This window comes from Pleurodeles waltl, chromosome 3_1 (genome assembly GCF_031143425.1).
Source record: "Pleurodeles waltl isolate 20211129_DDA chromosome 3_1, aPleWal1.hap1.20221129, whole genome shotgun sequence".
NCBI lineage: Eukaryota > Metazoa > Chordata > Amphibia > Caudata > Salamandridae > Pleurodeles > Pleurodeles waltl.
Genome location: NC_090440.1, coordinates 30539069 through 30556475, shown reverse-complemented (window position 1 = coordinate 30556475; position 17407 = coordinate 30539069). Strand labels below are relative to the sequence as shown.

Genomic DNA, 17407 nt, shown 5'->3' with positions numbered 1-17407 from the left:
CGCCGGTGTTGAAGGATTTGGGAAACATGACTTTAGCACCACCGGTTGATTAATGTGGAAATCCGAAGGAACTTTAGGTATAAACTTTGGATTAATCCGTAAGACTACCCTGTCTCTCTTGAACTGTAAGAAAGGGTCTTGGATAGTAATGCTTGGATCTCGCTCACTCTTCTGGCTGATGTAAGAGCAAGAAGGAGACCTTCCAGGATAAAAAATGTAAGTCTGCCTTGTGAATCGGTTCGAAAGGAGGTTTCATCAATTGGGAAAACACCAGGTTAAGTTGCCACAATGGCGGTGGAGGCCTGACTGGTGGCAAAGATCGAAATAGTCCTTTAAGAAAAAGTTTTATAACCCTTGCGGACCACAAAGGAGGTGCGTTGTCCTTAGGTCTATAGTGGGAAATTGCTGCTAAGTGAACTCTAATCGAAGAGTTTGCCAAACCTGATCTAGCCAAATGGAGAAGATAAGGAAGTATCTGCTCCGGCGATGAAGAGAAAGGCTGTACCTGAGCCCGCGTACACCATGAGCGAAACCTTTTACACTTATTGGTATCGTCAGCTGCAGCTCTGACGAGGATGACTCTATATTCCGAAGGAATATTCAGGTGCGCAAATTCATGGTGTTCAGGAGCCAGGCTGTCAAGTGAAGTGAAGCTGGATCCGGGTGGAGAATTTTACCCTTGCTCATTGTGAGGAGGGACGGCATTACTGGAAGAGGGATGCTGTGGCTCTCTGAGAGGAGAAGCAGCTCTGTATACCAATACTGCCGAGGCCATGACGGAGTGATCAGAAGTCTGCAGCGTTCATTCTTGATCTTTGCCAGTACTCTCGGTATGAGGAGAATGGGAGGAAAAGCATAAGCATAAATTCCTGACCATGCCATCGAAAACGTATTCCCCCAAGAGTCCCAAAGGTGATCCCGACTTGCAAAGAACCGGCATTTTGCATTCTGCTTGGTGGGGAAGAGGTCCAGGCTTGGTTTTCCCCATAGGGAGAAAACTCGATTTAACACTCTTTGATCCAGCTCCCACTCGTGGTTGGGTGACACTGACCTGCTCAGAGAGTCCGCTATGACGTACTGAATGCCCAGGACGTGTTCTGCTCGAAGGATTATTTTGTGACTGATAGACCAGCCCCAAATGCGCTGAGGAGAGATCTTGTTCCTCCCTGCTTGTTGACATAATACAGACTTGTGAATAGCTCCACAAAGGCGCATGTCAACCTCAATGCCTGAGATCTGGACTTGGCTTTGTTGAGCCAATCATCCAAATACGGAAAGACCTGATGGTTGTGTCTTCTGAGGAAGGCTGCGACTAGAGCCAGGCATTTGGTAAAAATTCTCTGGCCCATTTCAGTCCGAAAGGAAGCACTTTGAATTGGAAATGCTCTCCGGCTACCACAAATCTGAGATATTTCCTGTAGGAAGGGTGTATAGGGATATGGAAGTATGCGGCCTGCAAATCGAGGGTGCACATGAAATCTCCCGGATTGAGAAGGGACAGAATATCTGTTAAGGTAATCATACGAAATGACTGCTTCTTGAGGTAAGTATTGAGATCCCTGAGATGTAAAATTGGATGCCAATTTTTCCACTTCTTTCTAATCAGGAAGAACCGCGGATAAAATCCCTTGTTTTTGTCTTGATGTGGAACTCTCTCTATAGCTCCCTTGAGGAGCATTGACTTGATTTCCTGATATCATGCTGAATATCCTCCTCCAAGTCCTGGCACTTCACGTGCAGTTCTGAAGGGCTATGTGTAATCCCAAACGGGCCTTTATCCTCTGAATCCTCTTCCTCTAAAAGATGTGTAGGTACCAATGATGATACCCTACTTGGTGATGTGAGCAACAGCGAAAGCAACTCAGATTTTTTATATTTTTTTACCGTCGTCGGTGGTATCGTCAACGGTATATTTGACGACGCCATCGACAGAGTCAGCTGTGACGATGGTGAAACTCTCGTCGATGATGCAGTCAACGACGGTAACAGTGTTGTCGTCGACGAAGGTCTCACCAACGGTTTCATCGACGGAGGTGAAGTGATGACTACATTGATCGACGACGTGACTGAAAATCCCGCCGACGAGGACATCATCGAGGTAACCATCATTGAAGCAGTACCTGCTGTAGAGATAGTCGACATTGTGGCAGTCAACGATGAGGCCATATACACTCCCTTTGACACTGCCGTCCACGTAGTTTTTCCAGATGTTTTTTTGAAAGTATGCTTTACCACAGGAGGTGGTGTTGGGGGTTCAGAAAAAGCATTTTTACTGCATTCTGAGGAAACAGAACGCTCTTTAGAGTCTCTTTTGGATGATATAGAACTCCTGTGAGGAGAACTGGAATGGCTGTAAGCTTTAGAAGACACTTGTTTTGTATTTTTGAAAGCTTTTTTAGGTTGTTCCTCAGGATGATAAGCTTGAGGAGACCTGCCCTTTTGTGGAACTTTCTTGATGAAGAAGACGACTCCTCACTATCAGAACCAGAAACAGGATTTAATCTGGATTTCAATTTCTGTAGCCAAATCAGTAGCCTGCCCTCCCTGTCCTTGAGGGTTTTGTTAGAAAATTATCTGCATACCTTATAGTCCTTGGCTACATGATCAGGATAAAGACAATAAATGCAGTCCTTGTGTGGATCCTTCAAATGAATTCTCTTCTTTCCACAGGTTTTCAGGCTCTAAAAAGAAATAGAATCCCCTAGGCCAGGGAATAAGTTTGAAGCCTTGCCTGTTGAAGAAATCTTCTTTCTCTGGTAGAAAAAGCACTTCAAATAGATATTTGCAGATTTGACTGAGAAGAGCTCAGTGGAGGCTTCCTAGCATGACGTGCGGTAGAAAACTGAGAGAATGGGGCTTCTCACATGAGGGTTCTAGAGGGAGGGGAAGCCTGATTGGCTGAGACTTGGGTTTAGTCCTTTTTATTCAAAGAGACAAGGATAGGCTACTAAGGTGAAAGCCTTTGAGCCTTTATCCATTATAGTTGCTTCTACATTGCTATTATAATGTGCCGGGGGACTACCATCTCGACGACGGGGAATGATTCAAGCATGTGAATCTATGAAAGTTCCAATACTGGAGTAACTATCTTGTTCAAATGGACAACTTTAATTTGAACAAGTTAGCTATAGCATCAGGTGGAGTAACCTATATAAAATGTATATACAGGGTCCCTAACATGGTGCGCTACACCCCAGCACTTTAGACAGACTACTAAAGTGAGCCCTAACAGTGTACCCATTTCTAGAGGTAAATCTCAAGTTCCTACGTGAGCTGGTGGACTTTGCATTTAAATGTTGCTCCACCAAAGCTGTTTCTCGCATGGCAGACACAGCCACTTTGTTACCAAATTCCTTTCACCTTGGTAGACATTCGTAAACATGGTGGATTTTCAACTTCCACCTAGGCAAAAGTAGTTAAGTACACCGCTTTATCGGATGGAAAATCTCCCACCCATATCAAAATGTGTCTCATTAGCTTTGACCTAATGAAATGTCATCCAAATGTGTTCCCCACAAGCTTTGTCTTAATGGCCAACTAAAGTTTCATTTCTCGAGTCTGACCTCTACCCTCAAACTGACCAAAGGAGTATTCCGCCTTGAAGCCGGCATTGCTCACCCAGCTGTCACTGTGGAACTGCATCAACAGCGACTTTCCGGTGGAGACCAGATCTGGGACTCGCATCTTGCCACAGTATTTGCCTATCGGCTCCCGTCGCTAATGATCAGGTAGTCATTGCCACATCCAAGGAAGGGTTCAAGTTCGAACTGGGTGAAGGACAATGAGATCTGTGAAATACAGGATCACTGTAAGTACAGCCCTTCCAGCGCACAACACTTTCCACATCAGAGAGAGTACTCCCTCCACAAACCATTTAATTGGACCAGTACCCACACCCCAACACCCACCTTTGTTCATCCCTCAAAGAGAGCCAAACCCAATTACTAAAGACTATTGGCAGAATGAGGGTTCCAGCAGTAGGCCAACTCCCCATTACTTACACTAGCACTATGCTGATCTCAACCGCAAACACCTTTGTATTCCCAACTACCACCACCATGAACACAAACACAAGTGCACTCACACTTACACCCTCTCCTCCCCATGATCCTCTACAAACTAGTGCATTAATCATACTAACAACTAACACACTCCTTTCAACCACTTACGTACCCCTTTTAAGTACAACCTTAGTCTTTGTTATCTATTCTAGTAGATATCTCAGCTTTTACCTGGTGAAAATGTATACTGTCTAGCTGTGCTGAAACTTAGTGAAATGCAAAGTCATAGCCTGATTAACAAAAATGGAGCTTAGAATCTGACACAGGACATCAGCCATGCTTGTCTGCCCTCACAAATCTTATTGCTGCAAATCATGCACCATGCTGTTATGAGGGGACAGCTTCACCCTCTTTAGGAAGTGGCATGCAATCATTTATTTGGTTAATGCACAATATATGAATGAATTCAGAGTCGGCACACATTCCCTGAAATGGTTACTTTTAAATAAACTAGACAGCCTGGAAAGACTTCTGAACTATAATATTCAGTAAGGACAAATCAAAGTGGGCTTAAATCTTAGAGACTGGAAGACAGATACTATATGGTCTGCACATTTCCAGCAGATTCATATTCCCTAGTTACACGTCATTGCTATTCCCATAGCAATGCTGATTTTCCAATGTCTGGAAGCAGTCAAATAAATCAATGAGAAAAATAACTGAAAAGAGGTTTAGTGTATGAAAAGAGACATATCGAATAAACCGATTGTCGCATTCTGCAGAAAAGGTGCAATTCAAGCCAATTAATATTTTATCTCTAGAAATAATCTCTAGAATGCTCTCTGTAAAAATTGGCACGTTTTCAGACCTTTTTCTGTTATGTGATGCCACCATGAAGTGGCACCTTAAGCCTGCTGCATTAACTGTCTTGCACATCAGTGTCTAAGTGTACGTAGGATATTTGCATGCACAGAAATACTTTAATCTGTCTTTATCTTAAGCAAGTTTTTAAAATGCCTAACGACTTCTTGCCAGATTGTGCTGCACATACCTTGTAATCTGCTGGAGCCAGAATGGCCATGACACAGTTAATGCTATTGGGGTACTGCTGGGGGTACCCAGGTGAGGTGATGATACCACTGTCCGTAGTATAGGTGCTGTCACATGGCACTGCTAGAAGATGGGACAATAGCAAAAATATTAAGGGGCATATTTATACTCTGTTTGCGCCGGAATTGCGTCGTTTTTTTTTACGCAATTCTGACGCAAAACTAACTCCATATTTATACTTTGGCGTTAGACGCGTCTAGCGCCAAAGTCCATGGAGTTTGCGTAATTTTTTAGCGTGGACACCTACTTTGCGTTAATGATATGCAAGGTAGGCGTTCCCGTCTAAAAAACTGACTCTGAGGCATGTGCGCCCTATTTACACTCCCGGGCAAAATTCACGCCCGGGAGTGGGTGGGTCAAAAAAAAATGACGTACGGCCGCTTTTGCGCCGTTTTTTAGCGCCTGGACAAGGCAGGCGTTAAGGGACCTGTGGGCTCGGAAGGAGCCCAGAGGTGCCCTCCCATGCCCCCAGGGACACCCCCGTCACCCTTGCCCACCCCAGGAGGACACCCAAGGCTGGAGGGACCCATCCCAGGGACATTAAGGTAAGTTCCGGTAAGTATTTAAAAAAAAAAAAATTGTGACATAGGGGGGCCTGATTTGTGCCCCCCTACATGCCACTATGCCCAATGGCCATGCCCAGGGGACATGAGTCCCCTGGGCATGGCCATTGGGCAAGGGGGCATGACTCCTGTCTTTGCTAAGACAGGAGTCATTTCTATGGGGGTTGGGAGTCGAAAAAAATGGCGTAAATCGGGTTGAGGCGAAAAATTTGCCTCAGCCTGACTTGCCCCATTTTTTGGCGCCCAAGCTCCATATCCCCCTACGCCGGCGCTGCCTGGTGTACGTCGTTTTTTTCCACGCACACCAGGCAGCGCCGGCGGCTAACGCCGGATAACGTCATTGATTAAATACGGCGCCCGCATGGCGCTTCAGAATGGCGTTAGCCGGCGCTAATTTTTTTGACGCAAAACTGCGTTAGCGCAGTTTTGCGTCAAAAAGTATAAATATGGCCCTAAATGTATTTACCAAAAATGCAGCGAGGAAAGAAAAATCCATAGAACAAAACTAATCAGCATCCAGAAACAATGAGGCAGCAGGGAGGTCCGCTCCCAAAGGGTGACTTGAAATACAATGCTAGAGGAAGAACAGCTTACCTGTCCTATAGGAGGCTGTGAAACCACTGGCTGAGCCAGCCCCATCACTGACAAACTCCACCAGCATCATGCTTCCAGAAGACAGAAGCGGCGGGAGATCCAACTTCCCATAGGCCTTCAGTAGAACTGGGGATGATGTGCTGTCTCCATCGTAAACATTGATGAAGTCAGCAGAACAATCTGTGGTGAGCTGGACATCAAAGTCATCGAACTGCAAAGAAATCTGGTTTGGTAGAAACAAGAACAGCTATGACATACGCGTTATGGAAACAAGAAAAGCATTTTGAATACTGCCGATAAGCCAAATTTGACCATATGTGGGGTGATGCACAGAAGTCAGCAGACTTCATTGAAATACCCATTCTGGTGCCCGGAAGGAATATTACAGGGGTTAAGGCGTAACAGAGGCTTGGCACAGGCCATGTTAGTAATGCTTACTCCTATGAATGGGACGTAGTTGTATCAAGCTGGGTTTCCATTAACAACGATTAGGGATTAAATTGCTCTGGCATCGACTAATTCAGTTCCTGATTAGCAGTGATCAGACTGTGCCTTTCAATTGAAGAGGCTTAATCAAATGGCATAACTGTGTGTCCCAGGAGCCATTAGAATCACCTGCATTGCTGCCAACATTTACAACTGAAGGCTTTCTGGCCCTAAAGTAGTGTGGAGCCCGAGGGTGAGCTTGACACTACCAGCAAAACGAAATGTCCCACCGCCTGTTGGGACAGTCCAACATAGACCTCTAATCTTTTCCACCACCATAAAGGGCTACAGAGTTAGCAACATGTGACAAGACTAACGGAACTACGTGTCCCAAGGGCCATCACGACAGTGATGACCTACTGCTCCACAAAAGCTTGCTGCAAGGCAGTGTGTTCAGTGAGGGGCTGTGGAAGTATGAGATGATCCTTTGCGGGATCCAGGTGATCAATGGAGCATCTCTATGAGAAGAGGCATAGACTAACCAAACGTCCTCGTCTCGTTGGGTGTGCCTTGGTGTGCTGCACTGTTGTCGCTTCTGCTTAGGTACCTGCTGTAATCTTAGCCTTGAGCTGTATTTGCAGCTTCTTTGATATTTTTATGACTGTTGTATAAGTGGCTCCTTATCATACATTGCAGTTCACCCAAAGAAACATCTGGGGACAATCAGCTCACTCACCAAGGAGAAGGAAACTTTGATAACTCTAACGCCGATCCACCAAGACAACCGTCAACCAAAGACAGGGCTACGTGCATGCCCTTGGCTTAACCAGCTCAACAGTACCCAAAGTCCTGTGGTTGCTCTAGGCTGTATTGTTTCAACAGAGGAATCCATTCTAGCCAGTCCAAACACCAGACATTACATAGCTCCACTGGTGAATTGGTGGATCGAAGTTCTCTATCCCCTCAAGAGAATGCTTTGATAATTTGAACCTCGAGCCAATAAGAGAACCACCAACCAAAAGTCAAACTGAACAATCCAGAATGAAAGCAGAAGGGACTAGCATTCTCTCTGCCAATAGCAACCGCTCTCAAGGGGGAAACTTGGAAACTACCAACCACAGACAGTAACAATCATCTCAAACCTTTTGTTGGTCTCTCCCACTGAGGTTAAATCACCTGTTTAATGCAATAGTAAATACATGTTCCGTTCAGTACAACTATGTTTCTCTCTCTATTTCGGTCTGTGGACCTCAATGAATTTCTCAAGATGCGGGATATCACACTCACCCCAAGACATTTGTGTTGAATCTCTGAAAAGTCGCCACCAACTACTGCCTCTTAGAGAACCAGGGGCCTGTTCTGGAGTTTGGCAGACGGGTTACTCCGTCACAGCGGTAACGGATATCCCATCCACTGAAATATAAATCCTATAGGACATATTAGATTTATATTTCGGCAGACGGGGTATCCGTCACCGATGTGACAGAGTAACCTGTCCGCCAAACTCTAAATCAGGCCCAAACTCCTTTATTCATCACACTTGAAAAAGTCACTGCTCCAAACAACTTACAGTAATTGTGGCAAGTAGGCCCAATGCAAAGCCCTTATGTAAATAATTAAATAAATTGTGTAGGAACGGAATATACACATCTGGGGAACCTGAACAGGACAGACACCCTAATGCGTCAAAGCGGGTAGTGCTGTGGCAGAGAGACTAATGCCAATAATTAGCAAGGAATGGGGCTGGCGATAGCTCCAACAACATTTAGGGCCTGATTTAGATTCTGGGGGAGGAGGTTACATGAGGGATATCCCATCTGCTGTATTACCATCCCTGTGGGGATGGTAATACGACGGACCGAATATCCTTCAAGTCTGTGACAGAGTATTTCCTCCACCGGGATCTAAATCTGGCCCTTAGTCAGTGGTTGCTTCACCTCTAAATGATAGTTTGAAAGGTCAGGAGCCCCAGTTTACAATGGGTTTTTCCCTCTTCCAACCCCTAAATGAGGCTCTAAAAACATAAAAGTGAAGGAATCTAAAGGTGTGAAGTCACCTTGTTTGATGCAAGACGGATCAGCCACTGGCAGTCTACTCCATTTTTGGGCTTCTCCGGAGACTTGGGTGCTGAAAAGGATCCCTGTTGATCAGACAGCAGGTTGCTGCAGAGATCTAATGAAAGACAGCAACCAATCAGCAGCGGACAGACATATGATGGGAAACATGAAAGAAGACATTCTGGAAATGCACCTCAACAGGGTTACTTTTGGAAAGCGTATAGAGATTTGCATCAAAATAAAGGTACTTTAGCTAGAGGTTGCCAAACTTGACTTCAAAAACTGTTTTGAAATAAGCTTTTGCAAACCCAAAAGGTTTCCTTTTAATGTGCTAACATACGGAAAAAAGTATTTGTACATGATTGCATTTACATTTGCTACCACATGAAAGCCAGACCTATTGGCTTTTGCAAAGTATTTTTTTTTTTCAACAAAAGTAGAACAATGGATAAGAGACAGATGGAGAAAACAATAGAACTATCCATAAAGGGAAAAACAATGGGAATTGAACATTAATGGAAACCCAATAAGAAAAAAAGAACAATGTGAAAAGTAAACGTAAAAAACACACAGAGGATAAAAACCAGAAAAAGCCCAAGTGGGTAGTCCTCACTAAAACAAGGAAAAACCCATACAGTGAAAATAACAAAACAAATAGAATTGCTTTCTGCGAATTTATGTTTGAGATAAATAATGTAATATGTTATGATGTGCTGTACTTCTGAGATATAAAATAGTTCTTCATGACGGGACGTGGTTTGACCACCCAAAATGGTACACACTGTGAAGAGATACCGGCCCTCATTCTGACCCTGGCGGTCTTTGACCGCCAGGGCGGAGGACCGCGGGAGCACCGCCGACAAGCCGGCGGTGCTTCAATGGGGATTCCGACCGCGGCGGTAAAGCCGCGGTCGGACCGGCACCACTGGCGGGGTCCCGCCAGTGTACCGCGGCCCCATTGAATCCTCCGCGGCGGCGCAGCTTGCTGCACCGCCGCGGGGATTCTGACCCCCCCTACCGCCATCCAGATCCCGGCGGTCGGACCGCCGAGATCCGGATGGCGGTAGGGGGGGTCGCGGGGCCCCTGGGGGCCCCTGCAGTGCCCATGCCACTGGCATGGGCATTGCAGGGGCCCCCGTAAGAGGGCCCCTACATGTATTTCACTGTCTGCTGCGCAGACAGTGAAATACGCGACGGGTGCAACTGCACCCGTCGCACAGCTTCCACTCCGCCGGCTCGATTCCGAGCCGGCTTCATCGTGGAAGCGTCTTTCCCGCTGGGCTGGCTGGCGGTCTGAACGAGACCGCCCGCCAGCCCAGCGGGAAAGTCAGAATTACCGCCGCGGTCTTTCGACCGCGGAACGGTAACCTGACGGCGGGACTTTGGCGGGCGGCCTCCGCCGCCCGCCAAGGTCAGAATGAGGGCCACCGTGTCTAATCCCTGCATCAGTATTCATCCTTGACTCTGCGTGGGGCTATCGAACCCACAGGTCTCCTGACCATCGGCTGCACCTCCTGGAGATACCCCTCACATGTGGATGTTCCTGTTCAGGCGGGTCAGCACTCTAAGGGCCTGATTTATTCTTTTTTAGCGCCGCATTTGAGTCATTTGTTGACACAAAAGCTGTGCAAACTTACAAAATATAATTGAATTTTGTAAGTTTGTGCCGCTTTTTATGACGCAAATGTGACGCTAAAAAAGTATAAATCAGGACCTAAGTGCAGCCAAGATATTGGCATCCTACGGTTGCTGACTGGGTGGCCCAGGCTGCTCCAGAGCTGCGTGCGGACAGGACGTCCATGGAGTGCTTGGCTGGCCGAGCCACCCTTAGTCCGCCTGCTGGCTGGGCGGCCGCCATTCTAAGGTGACTCCCCAAACCATACAGACTGCCAGCGCTCAGAACAGATCTGCTGCCTGGGATCGGAAGGACCTGGATTGACAGGCGCACAGCCTCAAGGGATGCCTCCCCAGCTGGCTGTCGCCTGACCCTAGGCTCTGGCTATTGGGGTTTAGTGGGGAGGATTGGTAGCCCCCTTCTCCCACCCCGTAGTCTATTTACCGCCTCACGACATGCACTAGTGTAGTTGGGGACCCACCACCCTTCCTCTATCCCCCTCTCACTCCTTCTAGGTGTCTCCATGGCACGCTGCCCCCTCTACCTCTTGATAAGCGAGGCTAACTGCTCGATCTGTCTTCACCAGCCTAGAACTTGTGGTTCAAGTCGCTTGCCCTCGTTCATACTGCTAATGTGACTCAGGAAGGTTCAAGGGGCTTGTAAATATGCCCCTAAGATTAGTGAGGTTGGGGTTGATGTTCTCCTCCTGCGCCAAGATTAAGATTTGCATAATGTTGTGGACAGGGTATCTAGAGCTGAGGGTCATATTTCAGAACTTGAGGATATGGCACATAGGCCACTGTCAGGCACCTCTCTACGTCCACTAAGGTGTTGGAGGCGTGAGCAGAAGATGAAGAAAGCCGGGTCCGCCAAAACAACCTGTGCCTCTTTCCCAAAAGCGTTAAGGGCTCACTCAAAAAATTCCTGGAGGCATGGATTACGTCCTGACTCCCTGCGGAACATCTCTCTACCTGTTTCGTGCTGGAACATTTGCATTGCTTCCTAATTCAGAAGCCCCCACCTGGGGACACTCCTAGACTGTTTGTGGTGAAGGTCCTCCATTGCAAGGAGAGAACCACGATCCTCAAAGAAGTACAAACGATGGACCCCATTCTCTACCAGTTCACCCATACTCTAATCTTTCCTGACTATACGCTCTTGCTCCATAAACAATGGAAAACCTTTGACACTTTAAAAAAAAAGCTTCAAGCAATGCACCTGTTTATATACTCATGTTCACAGCCAAGCTGAAAGTTATTTACAAATCCCACACTGTCTTTGGCACAACAGAGGTGGCCTGGACTAGGCACACGCCGGTGCCTCTTTGGGAATCCAGGGCGGAACCCAGGGAGATGGGAGCCGACAGTGACATCAATCAAGATGGGGTGCAGTTGGTGGCGCAATGGGCTCATCTGATATGGAAAGGGAGTTTGGGCAACAGAAGCTTCCCGAGGTTGAGGTGTAGGATCTGGGGTTTTGTTAATCTTCCTGGATGCCTTTACTCACATAGTACATATGCTCTCACTATCTTGCACGTTTGACATCCAGTGTCACGGCCTGTCTCCACCACTAGATGGTTATCTTCCCTTAATGACCACGTTAAACAAAGCGCTGTCTTACACTTTGCCAAGTGTCCCTCTCCCATTGTACTGTTTCTACAGAAATGAATATGAGAGGGTTTTCCACGCAGGTCATACTAAATGCTCCCGAGGTGCCGGCATCCTTATCCACAAATCCTTCCCCTTCTCTGTCACCCACTCTGCCTCAGCACAAAGGGGACATATGTTTGGGTAGGGGGTCTTCTAGAAGTTAAACATGACAACTTTCTTAGCGTTTACATCGCTCCACACCTGGCCAAGGCCTCATTGGAACGCATTTGTGGCAAGGCCCTGGAGCATGCCGATAGGCCCACCTGTTATTAAAGGGCCCGCAATTAGACACCACTAGGGTAAGGGTCTTGCAGACAAATCCCCAAAATGCGCTGGCTAAAGGGGCAGCCTCCCTGAAGTTCTGCAATATGTGGAGAAACTGGCACTCATGGTCTGTTGCATACACTCACCTTTCTGCAGCCCACGACTGCATGCCTAGACGTGGCTATTTTTCCCTACCGGCTACCGAAAGCCTGCATGTGCGATCTGCTCATATCATACAGCCAGGCATTTCAGTCATGTTGCTTATGGGCCACCATGCTGGCAACCACAGGCCACTGTGGCACCTGATTGCCATGTGCCTAGTGGATGGGCAATGCACATACTATGTGGCCAAAGAACTGAAATCTTACTTTGATCTCAACGTTGATTCGGTGGGCTCCAAAGACTCCTTATGGGCAACTAGGAGAGCAGTCCTTAGAGGCACGTATAGGGTATTCCTCCACTAACAGAAGCAGATGCACCTTCACTGTATCGGTGACCTCAAAACTAAAATCTTGTCACTGGAACGTCCACACCAAAGGGTGGTAGACAATCGCTACTTATGACTGCAAGAAAATTGCAGGTCTTCCCTTCATCAGATTTGCCTGGAGGAGGCTAATCAATGGACTCCACCAGACAGGTATATGAGTAGGGAAATAAATCCGGGAAACTCCTCTACTGCTTTCTACACTCTATGCAGTCTCTAAGCTTACCCCTATGATAACTGATCCAATAGTATCTGCGGCTCTCCACCTCTCTGGAGATTGCTGCTGCCTTTGGCTTCTGCTATGGCTCAGGAGGCCTCATTTACAAGAATCTGATGCATCTTCCATCGTTGGGTCAGATTTATTTCGCTTCCCACACATCCTCTAACCACGCCATGGATGCGCTGTATTTGCAATACGGACTTTCATGGCATACGTTTTCACAGATGCATCAGAAATTCTGATGCATCTGTTGGCGCTATACTCATGCATTGTTGGATTGCGAGGAGTCTACTGTAGAAAAAAGCCTGGTGTCAATTTTACTCCTGCTCTGAGCAGGTGGTAACATTTTGATGCAGTGAAGTCACAGAATGACGCAGTGAAATGTTGTAAATTTCACTGCGTCAGATCTGCGTGGCTTTTCACATTGGACTACCCACCCTGGATACATTGTAACTGGTGCAGGTATAATGTGATGCAGGGCTTTCCAAACTGATGCAATGGGACTAATGCAGCAGTAGCTTCTCAAAGGCCTTGTAAATGAGGCCCTCAATAAGCCCGATGACATCGCCTGCACACAAAAACTCATGTCCCCTAATTATTTATCTTCCCATGGCATAATTAACAGCCATGGACCGGGCACTCCTTGAGCCACCCCTGACTCTAGAGGAGGTGGCAAGTACGAATGGAGATTTACAGTCAGGCAGGACTCCTTGTCTGGAAGGCTTTCTGCCTGAATATTATTAGAAACTTGCCTTCATCCTCTCTCCACACCTTCTGAACTTCTATCAAGGGGTCGCTTGGGTGGGGCAATTCCTACGGAAGTTGGACTTGGCCACTATTGTTGTTCTTCATATGCCAGGACGACCACCAGAGAACTGCTTCTCCTACAGCCCGATCTCACTCATGAATGCAGAGATTATAATCTTCACAAAAGTTTGTGAGCCACTTTCGTCCACCCAGATCAATGTGACTTTATACCCCTATGTAGCTCCTGCCACTGTATTCATAGAGTGCACATCGCACTGAAAAAACGCCTGAGCTTCCAAGATCTGGCTGCACTCATGGTGCTGGATTTCAAAAAAGTGTTTCGATTCCCTGGACCAGGTGGTTCTAATCTAGGTCCTCTCTCAAAAGGGATCTGGATCCTGCTTTTTGTCACTTGTTAAAGTCCTCAACGCGCACCCCTGAGGCAAGTGAGGGTGAATGGCATCCTGCTACCCCCCCCATTTTCAACTGGCAGAGGCATTAGACAGGGGTGTCCTCTCCAGCCCTTGTTCTTCGCCTTGCGATTGGACCCCTGGTGGTTTTGTGCAATGTGATGCTCAGATATAGGGCTTCTAGTGGAAAGGTAGCCCATATAACCGCATCGTGCTCTATGACAATAATGTATTATTGTTCCTCTGCCAACCTCACCTTATCGGATCTTGTCTTTTCCTAATGCTGCATCTGTATGGAAAGGCATCTGGGCTCATAGTTAATTGGCCCAGATCCCTCCTGGTCCTACTACAGGGTGGCCAAGAGGTAATCAAGTGGCAGAAGCATCTACCCATTCTCAGACTTAGCTTGCAGTACCCCTTACATAGAGTCTCAGCCTAACGCCCTTACAACACTGCACTTTTTGGAACCTACTCAGGTGGTTACACCTGCCTATTAATCCCCTAGGCCATTATCCCAAAATTGCTATATGCCTCACAAAATGTTCCCTTGTTCATTCCCCAGTCATGGTTCGTGAAATTTGTGAAAGAGATAAGTTCCTTTCTATGGGTGAATTGGGTCTCAAGGCTGGTATTCGATTTATGCATTGAGGGCCCTTACAATGGTGGGGTAGGGATGGCTGGTATTCACTTAAATTATTGGGCCTTCCAGATCAAAACAGTCAATGACTGGCTGTTTGGGGGAGCTGAGTATCCTGAATTCTGTATGGAAGTTTCTCTTCTAGGCCACCAACATAACCCTTTTTTTAGGTTGAGCGCGCCAGCATTTCCGGCCTGTTGTTACTTATTCTCTGGGCTTTAACCACAGCCATCATTTTCATTTGTTTGTGGGCTTGAGTTTCAAAATTCGTCATGCCTTTTCCTGTGTTTAAGCCTCCTCCAGCGCACAGGTTAACTACTGTTAACATATGCAGAGTCCATGTTTTACAGACGGTTTGTGAACTACTTTTGTACTTTTAGCTTGCTTCTCTCGATCGGCAGTACTGGAGCGATTTACATAACTACCAGTTACTTGTTATTGTCAGTTGCGCTCATGGCACTTACAATTTTTATACAGTGGGAACTCGATCTGCAGTATAGGAACACTTTATGCAAATCACTTCAATACTGCCGATCGAGTTCCCGCTGTATGAAAATTGAAAGCGTCTTGAGCGCGACTAAAAAACAAAAAATATAATGACAAGTAACTGGTAGTTATGTAAATCGTCTCCAATACTGCAGATCGAGCTTCCACGGAACTTGATCAACAATATTGGAGCGATTTGCATAACTAAAAGTTACTTCTCAGTTTCTTTTGTTTTTTTAGTCACGCTTATGCCGCTTTTATGTTTTATAAGCAGGAACTAGAATGGCAGTATTGGAGCGCTTGATGCAAATCGCTCCAAAACTGCCGATCGAGTTCCCGCAGTATAAAAATTGAAAGAGCCATGAGCGCAACTCCAAAACAAAAGAAACAATAACAAGTAACTGGTAGTTATGCACATCACTCCAACACTGCCAGTAAGGGAACTCGATCAGCAGTACTGGGGTGATTTGCATAACTATGAGTTGCTTTTCATTGTTTCTTTTGATTTTCAGTTCTCGCTCATGGTCGGCAAGGAAACATTCAAGTTTTACACAGCGCAATGGGCAGTTTTGGAGCACTTTGCAAGACTACAAGTTACTTCACATTGTTTCTTTTGTTTGCCATTCGCGGACATGGTGCTTTCAAGTTTTATACAGCGCAATGGGCAGTACTTGAGCACTTTGCATGACTATCAGTAGCTTCTCATTGTTTATTTTGTTTTTCCAATGCGTTCATGGCGGCCATAGCGCATTCATGTTTGACACAGCACAATGGGCAGTATTGGAGCGCTTTGCATGACTGCCAGTTACTTCTCATTATTTATTTTGTTTCTCATTTGTGCTCATGGCACCCATAGCACTTTCAAGTTTTACACAGTGCAATGGGCACTATTGGAGCATGTTGCATGACTACCAGTTACTTCTTATTGTTTGTTTTTCCTTCGCACTCATGGTGACCATGACGCTTTCAAGTTTTACATTGCGCAAAGGTCAGTATTGGAGCAATTTGCATAACTACCAGTTGCTTGTCATTGTTTGTTTTATTTTTCTTATGTTGGAGTGTTGTGCATGACTATCAGTTACTTCACATTGTTTCTTAGTTACCTCATGTCACAGTTAGGGAGAGGACAGTGCATCCCGTTTGCGCACAGCTTACAAAATGTCAGCACAAAGCTTCTTTAACTATAGTTAAGCTCTTACATTTTGTTCATCATTGTATAGAGCTGTGATACCCTATCATTCACAATTCTTGTTCTAGTGTTTCTCATTAAAAGTTCCTTTTGTCACTCATGATCTTGTAGAGCTGCTTGCTCAGTGGTATAATGTGGCAGAAAAGGACCAAATTATGAGGCAGGTATGACAAATTTATGTGGCAAAAAAGTCACTTATACATTTACAATGCAAATACCTCTAACTCTCGCAAATGCGAGACCTGTTGCGTTGCAAATGCTTATTTTATATGGCTGCCTAGTACCCCAATTCCCTCCCGAAACCACAAGAGCTGCACTCCCGTACTTGGGAAGAGCCCTCTGGTTGATTAACTGGGACCACTGGCCCATGCAGGCCAATCCCCTGTGATTGGGTAACTGGCTCCCCCAGGTATCTGGACTGAAAGGGTTTGAACGCTAGGAACTCAGCGGTATCTCCCAGTTTGGAGACGTCTGGACAGGGTCCCGAATCAAGACCTTTAATTCTCCAGGGAGAATCTAAACTCTACAAAACACAATTCTATAAATACTTACAGCTGAGGCATGCACTGATGGTGCACCATTCACAATTGCTTGAGTTACTGGAATATAGTCCCCTTGAGGCTCATGTCCTATCCTCCGAGCTGAGCCAGAGAAGCGTCTCGCGATTATACAGATCCCTGGTCCTCAACTCCGAGTGCTCCTTTACTGTCCTCCGTAGCAAACAGGAAACCTGGATGGGCCCCCTGAATGACGATGACTAGAGGGATACGAAGATTGCCCCCAGAAACCTGGTCATCTCACTTGCCTTCACCTAGTTCAATTAAAATACTTACATGTCTCCTCTTTCACCAATCAGCAGCTGTGAAAAATGGGAGCGATCCCCCTATGCATAGGCCCCAGATGTATAAACTCGAGAAAAATTTTTTTCCCTTCATGTGGACCTGTCTAGTTACTG

At 46.3% G+C, this 17407-nt stretch overlaps 1 protein-coding gene across 1 annotated transcript in view; it reads right to left on the bottom strand.

Annotated features, from left to right (window-relative positions):
• Positions 1–3617: 3617 nt before the first annotated feature.
• The window catches only part of LOC138283274 (embryonic protein UVS.2-like), a 44890-nt gene continuing 31100 nt past the window's right edge, over positions 3618–17407 (bottom strand). The window contains exons 3-6 of the mRNA XM_069221295.1: positions 8751–8866; positions 6269–6515; positions 5053–5174; positions 3618–3788 (exon numbers count right to left, since the gene is read on the bottom strand). Coding sequence (XP_069077396.1) covers positions 3702–3788; positions 5053–5174; positions 6269–6515; positions 8751–8866 — 572 coding nt within the window. The 3' untranslated portion in view covers positions 3618–3701. The remainder of the gene's footprint in view (positions 3789–5052; positions 5175–6268; positions 6516–8750; positions 8867–17407) is intronic.